This window comes from Argentina silus, assembly GCF_951799395.1.
Source record: "Argentina silus genome assembly, chromosome: 19".
NCBI classification, from domain to species: Eukaryota; Metazoa; Chordata; class Actinopteri; order Argentiniformes; family Argentinidae; genus Argentina; species Argentina silus.
In genome coordinates, this window is record NC_139673.1 from 4,544,461 (window position 1) to 4,547,836 (window position 3,376).

The 3,376-nt window shown below is 47.4% G+C and overlaps 1 protein-coding gene across 1 annotated transcript; it reads left to right on the plus strand.

The window, feature by feature from the left end:
• Positions 1-1,410: 1,410 nt before the first annotated feature.
• On the plus strand, positions 1,411-1,593 carry ctxnd1 (cortexin domain containing 1; the record flags this gene model as incomplete). The annotated part of the gene is made up of 1 exon (XM_083691097.1): positions 1,411-1,593. One exon carries the CDS (start codon positions 1,411-1,413, stop codon positions 1,591-1,593), a length of 183 nt encoding a protein of 60 aa, XP_083547223.1.
• Positions 1,594-3,376: the final 1,783 nt, after the last annotated feature.

Sequence of the window (3,376 nt, forward strand, 5' to 3'; positions counted from 1 at the left end):
TGTCTATCTTCCTCTTCCTCTTTGTCTTTCAATTGCTTTTTTTATGCCTTCATCCAGGGTTGTATTCCTTATCAGCCTGCTGCAGAAGACAGGTTTATGAACCTCGCTGGTGAAGATGAGTCACCCCAAAGTTACAACGCTGAATGCTTTCTCTTAGTTTTATACGCTTTTTATACACTTTGCTCAATCATAATAGCCACACCGCAGATCTCCTATAAAACAGATGGGCGTACTTTACGTGATTCATCGGCTGCTTAGTCGTATCCTCTATTGAGCTGTCTGTCCGGGTTAGTTGTACGCTCATTAGCATTGTATAAGGCTAGTTGTTTGTTGATGCTGGAGTTTTGACAATGGACAGTGGTAATTGCAGTGCGGTCATTAGGGGAATTGTCACTAATGAGGGTTTCATGAGCCATGGTTATCCAGTGCCGGCCTGGACACTAAAAATGAGAGATGTGCTAATTCCTGATAACAGCCGAGGCTGATATTGACTAAGGAGCTCCGTTCCCGAAACACTGCAGGAATTGATTACCCTATGAATTGATTACCCTGTGTTCTCATCTGTATATCTCAATGCACAAAACAAAAGCATAGCAGTATCACTCATTCTGAGGGCTTGATGTTCTGTTCGAAGCAATCAAATGATGAAGTACTGCATCTGTGTCCGTTTGTTTCTGGCTGGTAAAGTGAGAGCTGTGGAGCTTCAGAGCAGGGTATGGGACTTAAAACGCTGGACCCAGTCCTGAACGTGGGACCATGGCCCTGAAACGTCATTATCCCTACATGTCTGGTTAGTGAACGCTACATAGAGGGCAAGGCTGTGTAGATCATTGATATGTTTCCTTTCTTAATGGTGTGGGTGAACTGTGTGCCCTTTGAGGGCTCAGATAGCCAGTGAACACAGTCACACACACACGCACACACACATGCACTCACACACACACACACACACACACACAAACACACACACACACACACACACACACACACACACACACACACACACACACACACACACACACACACACACACACACACACACACACACAGGGCCTGGCATAGGAGGTGTGGGATTACGAATTTGAATATTGCTGATATAAGTAGTAGTGACTTTACTAATGTCAGCAACTTCTGCTATAAATCCTATTGATGTTACAGGTCAACACACTTCCCACTGCCTGACTGGCTCTGTGATGGATGGGAATTAGCTCTACCATCTCTTATTCTCTTTTCATCTCTTAATCTCTTTTCATCTCCCCTTCCCTTCCCTTCCCTTCCCTTCCCTTCCCTTCCCTTCCCTTCCCTTCCCTTCCCTTCCCTTCCCTTCCCTTCCCTTCCCTTCCCTCCCCTCCCCTCTCCCAGACCAGGGCTCAGGATGGTAGCGGTGTGTGAGTGTGAGGCTGAGCAGCGATGGAAGAGGAGACCACTCCGGACCCTGCCTTCGTGGACGTGGACCAGGGTCTGACTCTGGCCTGTATAGCCTTCCTCTGTGTGCTGCTGGTGGCCATGATCATCCGCTGTGCCAAAGTCATCATGGACCCCTACAGCGCTATACCTACATCCACCTGGGAGGAGCAGCACCTGGACGACTGACCCACACACACACGCACACGCACACGCACACGCACACACACGCACACACACGCACACACACACACACACACACACATATGTGCAAGCATGGATATAGGCTACACACATGCACAAGCAAGTTCCTCATTCAAACATACACACAAAACAGACACACACACACATATACACCCGCAGGACGGGACACAAACGGATGACATGGGAAAGATATGTGTCCCAGATCCGAATGGAGAGACGGAGAGGAGGAGGAGAGAGAGGAGAGGACGAGGAGAGACAAGCTCTGGTCCAGTCTCTACAGAGTGAGACTACTCCTCCAGAAGACACACACACACACGCACACACACACACACGCACGCACACACACACACGCACGCACACACGCACACACGCAGGCACGCACGCACGCACTCACACACACACACACACACACACACACACACACACACACACACGTCTGACTAGAACGCAACTACCTGCAGTACTCTTGGCCTGGTGGCTGGCCTACATTCCTGATGCAGAGAGGAACCTCTGCTTCTAAACAGTGAGGCTATTACATAGAGACAGACTCTGAGGCTGACAACATTCAGACGACTGCCTGGTCTGCAGCAGCAGCTGAGCTGAGTGTTCTTACGCAACTGGGAGAATGTTAATGGGTTGCTGGACTTGACCTGACTGGTCTGGACCTGGCTGGAACATCCCCTATGCAGACTGCTCCTTCCCTTTATCCAAACAAAAGCCTGTTAGGCCATGATGATGATGATGATGATGATGATGATGACTGAATATAGACATCTGGAATACTGTACAGGCTTAAGAGGGGAAAGACCTGATATGCTGGAAAAATGCCCGAGCATTTGGTATTTGATTTTAACAACTGTTGACTGTCGATTCCAATTTATCTCACAGAAGCGTCTCAAGTTTTGTACGTTTTATAACAGTAAAGAACAATGACTTTAATAATGTATTGATTTGCATCTGCTCAGTCTCAGCCCATCGGCTATTCAGACGAGGAGCATCTTTATCCATTAGTCATGTCTGAAAACGTGCTATAGGCGACAGCATGGCCAAGCAGGGGGAAAATAGTGTCCTCTGTAGCATTAATCACACACACACACACACACACACACACACACACACACACACACACACACCACACACACCACACACACCACACACACACACACACACACACACACACACACACACACACACACACACACACAGTTTGTACTCCAAACTGCAGAGCAGGCACACACACACAAACACACACACACACACACACACACACACACACACACAGTTTGTACCCCAAACTGCAGAGCAGGCGCCTCTCTTTCTAATAACTCATGGCTCGTGGCAATATGAACTATTATTGCTCCTTTTTTTAGCTTCTTGATAAATTGACCTTGTTTACCACTGCTGCTGTCTTTCCCATTAGCTTGAGCACAATCTGATATGTTGTTGTTGTTGTTGTATTGTTGTTGTTTATTTGGTTTGTCCTTGAATTATGCCTCTGCCGATAGCATTTATCAGTTATGAAATGATTGTCTGACTTGCATGTTATGAAGTGCCTCAGCTGAAACCATAGATAGACAGTCTTGGAGCCATTTTGTAGATTTCCAAATCGACTCCTCCTATCTTCTCCTCCTCAGGCGCTCCTGTAGATCTGAAACCATTGGATAGGTGTCAGGAACTGCGCCTACATCAGGGGAGGCTGGGGGAGGCAGAAATCAGAGGACGGGCTCATTGTAATGAATGGAATGGAATAAGGAATGGTGTCAAATAC